At 48.3% G+C, this 3,263-nt stretch overlaps 1 protein-coding gene across 1 annotated transcript; it reads right to left on the bottom strand.

Moving 5' to 3' along the window:
- Positions 1-43: 43 nt before the first annotated feature.
- SARC_13687 (beta-ureidopropionase) lies at positions 44-2,649 on the bottom strand (the record flags this gene model as incomplete). Its single annotated transcript, XM_014292183.1, has 5 exons — positions 44-244; positions 633-819; positions 1,171-1,366; positions 1,936-2,061; positions 2,414-2,649. Coding segments are annotated over 5 exons (946 nt in total), but the record flags the coding sequence as incomplete, so codon positions are not given.
- Between the last annotated feature and the right edge of the window lie 614 nt (positions 2,650-3,263).

Raw genomic sequence — 3,263 nt, forward strand, 5'->3', positions numbered from 1 at the left:
ACAAACACAAGCGGACTCGTGAATAGCTGCATACACATATATACCCCAGGTATCCCTCACTTGGCGGATTAGGTTGAGGTCGACCTCCGTAACAAGCAAGCCATCGTGCACTCGCGAGAGACTGGGTGTGCGGCTACCGTCTGGGCAGGCCACGTAGGACGAGCCATAGAAATGCCCGAAGTCCTTGTGCGCGGGCTTGCCGTCGCCTGATGTAAACGAGTTGGGGAAGTGCTCCGAACCAACTCTGACGGGAAAAGGCGAAGGTCAGTGCGACGGTCAGTGTTGCAGATACAGGGCATGCGTATATGCACCCTGAGGACAAGTGTGATTTTAATTGGGGGTTGTCGGAAAGAGACGTGCGAGTACTTGCAGAACTGACCAACGCATACTTGGACGTGTCATATGATGTGATGGATGATGCATACAGCGCCGAGCCTTGTAGGTAACCTAGACGCCGATCCCATATTTGTGCCACACGCACAGGCTCTATCACATATGCACTTTCTCAGCACTCAAGTGGATATATGCATCGACCATACCAGGCGACTGCAGCCGACAACGCACAAAACAGGACACTTCGACCTCCCCTGCTTACTGGCCAGTGATACCACACAAAACAGGACCACACACACCTGTTGATTGCTACGCTGAAGTATCCGTTGGCTATGGCTGCGTTCCGGGCCTCCACACTCCACAAGGGCTCGCTCAGAGCACCTACAGTGGCCGACGGGTTGAAGACTATCTCTGCACCGTTCATACCGAAGGCGTGCCAGTTGAGGGGATGGTGACGCCCATAGCAGATGTTCACTCCGATCTTACCTGTGAGGTGTGTAGGAGACATGGACGGAGGTGCCGCGTTCGGATGATGTGGATGTGTGAGAGAGTGTGCAGACCAACTGTGGGCAGTAGCGCATCCGAATGGGAGAAGGGAGATATGTATATCCTGTGGGTTAGTGCTCTTGTGATGTGTATGCGAGAAGTCGATGGAGGCAACAGATTCGAATAATGTGAGAGAGAGTGCAGACTGGTTGTGAATAGTAGCACATTAGAATGGAGGGAAAAGGGGAAAGATGGGCTGTGGTACATGAAGGCACCGTATCCCTAGCAACCATGCCCTCCAATGCATATCAACTCAATTTCCATGCTCTCGCAGTACATAGGCGGACGTACCGAACTGTGTATCAAATACAGGGTGGCCTGTGTTGCCCTCCATGTAGTAGGTGCTCTCGTTGAAGTCGCCCACCCGCGGGATGTGGTTCTTGCGATGCTTGCCCAGTACACGTCCGAAGTTGTCAATCACCACGGCGGTGTTCCACAGCACATCGCCGTTAGTCAGGTCACGCTCAAGGATGGGTGATATGATAACCTGGTATGACATGGGTGTGGGGGGTGTACGTTTGTAAAGACGTTTAGTACGTTGTATTGTTATGTGAAGACGGGTATAATATGATAATCTCTGGTATACTATGAACGTGGGAGATACGTTTTCGACGACGTTTAGTACGCTATACTGTATACGTCGACGGGTGCAATACTTGACTGAACCACATATGGGCAAAAGACACTACCAGTGTGGAACCGCATGGATTGAATTGATTCAACGGAATACGGGTGAAATGAACAGGCGATCTCGTGATTACCATCATAAACGTAGCTAAACGGAGTCGCGCTCGTAGTACCCTTCCAAGCAAATATGCAAACGCATGCACACGAAAGTCTAAACCCTTAACTGAATATGCACTCGCCTCGATCCTGTGCGAGATGTATCACTGATCGGGGTGATCGACATTGCAATACTGGTTATTGTCACGCCAGTTGTGACATGCTGCGCCTCAGGTACTACCCAAACCCTAAGTATTAATATCGTACTATTGCGAATGCAGGGTAGGCAATGGACACATACCTATACATAGCATAGTTGACCACCCCCCTTACCATATTGTATCGCTTGGCCCAGGTTTGGCATAGCTTGGTCGTCTGCCCCTCCTCCGCTGACTCGGCGAACTCGCACCAGGGCTGTCGCTCACGGGTGCAGAAGGCAAACGGCATGGTCCACGCTTCCTAAAGACATACAGTGTACAGTGGGAAACACACAAACAGGTTATCAATCAGAGAGCGGCAATCGTTAGCCTGCATTCACAGATAGCCACTTGCAGGGTTTAAGGTTTAGCATAGTTCCGCTATAGGTTGGCTGGAGATACGTCGTACGAGGGGGCCTGACAAATCGCAACGCCTCAGCGAACTAAGAAAGACACCGGTGAGGATTTATCTAGTTTTCTTATCGTAAATAGTAGGTAGCTTAGCTGTACATGTCTACTCGGTATACAATACCTAGGCATGTATCTATTTATACCTACACAATGCCATCGCATACACCTCAATACAACGCCTACGATAGACTTCTCTCCTGTACCTGGAAACAAAGCACATTCACTCCCATCCGGGCGGCCGATACAACCATAGTCTCCACCCGCTTATGTAACGCAGTGATCTGTGCCTGTACAGGTGCATCTGTGGGCTCTACTATGGCGTTCTGGATTGCACCTATACGCACCAGTCTGGGTGCACGCAGCTGTTCGGCAGGGCAATTGACCTTATAGGCCTGTATCTCGTGGCCGTTGTCTTGGGCGTCCTGTGCCACCGCCTGGAAGTTGTGTATAGTATGGATGAGAAGAGGCCCAAGTATAACATAGTCATATATTCTGGAGTAGAGGACAGTCCATTCGGTTATGGTTAAGGGTACAATATAATATACTTCGTAGGCATGCACTAGTCTCGGTGAACGCATCTGCTCTGCATTACATTTCATACGTAGGCGTGTATGTCGTGGTTGTTGTCATTTGCGTCGTGTTTTGTGTTTTTTATTAATGCACGATAAATGTGATAAAGAGATTTAATATATTCAACTACGGATTAGGCACCAGATAAATCAGATAAAGGGCAAATGGTATGTATCGTACGCCTCAATCTAGTGGACGTTGCACTAACAGTACCGCGTGGATGGTGTTTAACCATATTGGTTTACGAGAGCGATCACCTAGAGTGTACACATTTGTGGCGACAACCAACCTCGGATGGGAAGTTGAAAATAGTGCGAGAGTAGATGCATCTATACAAAGAGGGTTTATCTCAGAAAGCAATATTCAAATTTGTCGAAGAAAGTGCTCTTGATTCAAATCTCGTGTAAAATACAAATGTACATGACAATTATATATATATATATTTATGTGTGTGTGTGTATATGTATATGTATATATATACAT

The sequence above is a fragment of the Sphaeroforma arctica genome, assembly GCF_001186125.1.
Source record: "Sphaeroforma arctica JP610 unplaced genomic scaffold supercont1.3596, whole genome shotgun sequence".
Lineage (NCBI taxonomy): Eukaryota > Ichthyosporea > Ichthyophonida > Sphaeroforma > Sphaeroforma arctica.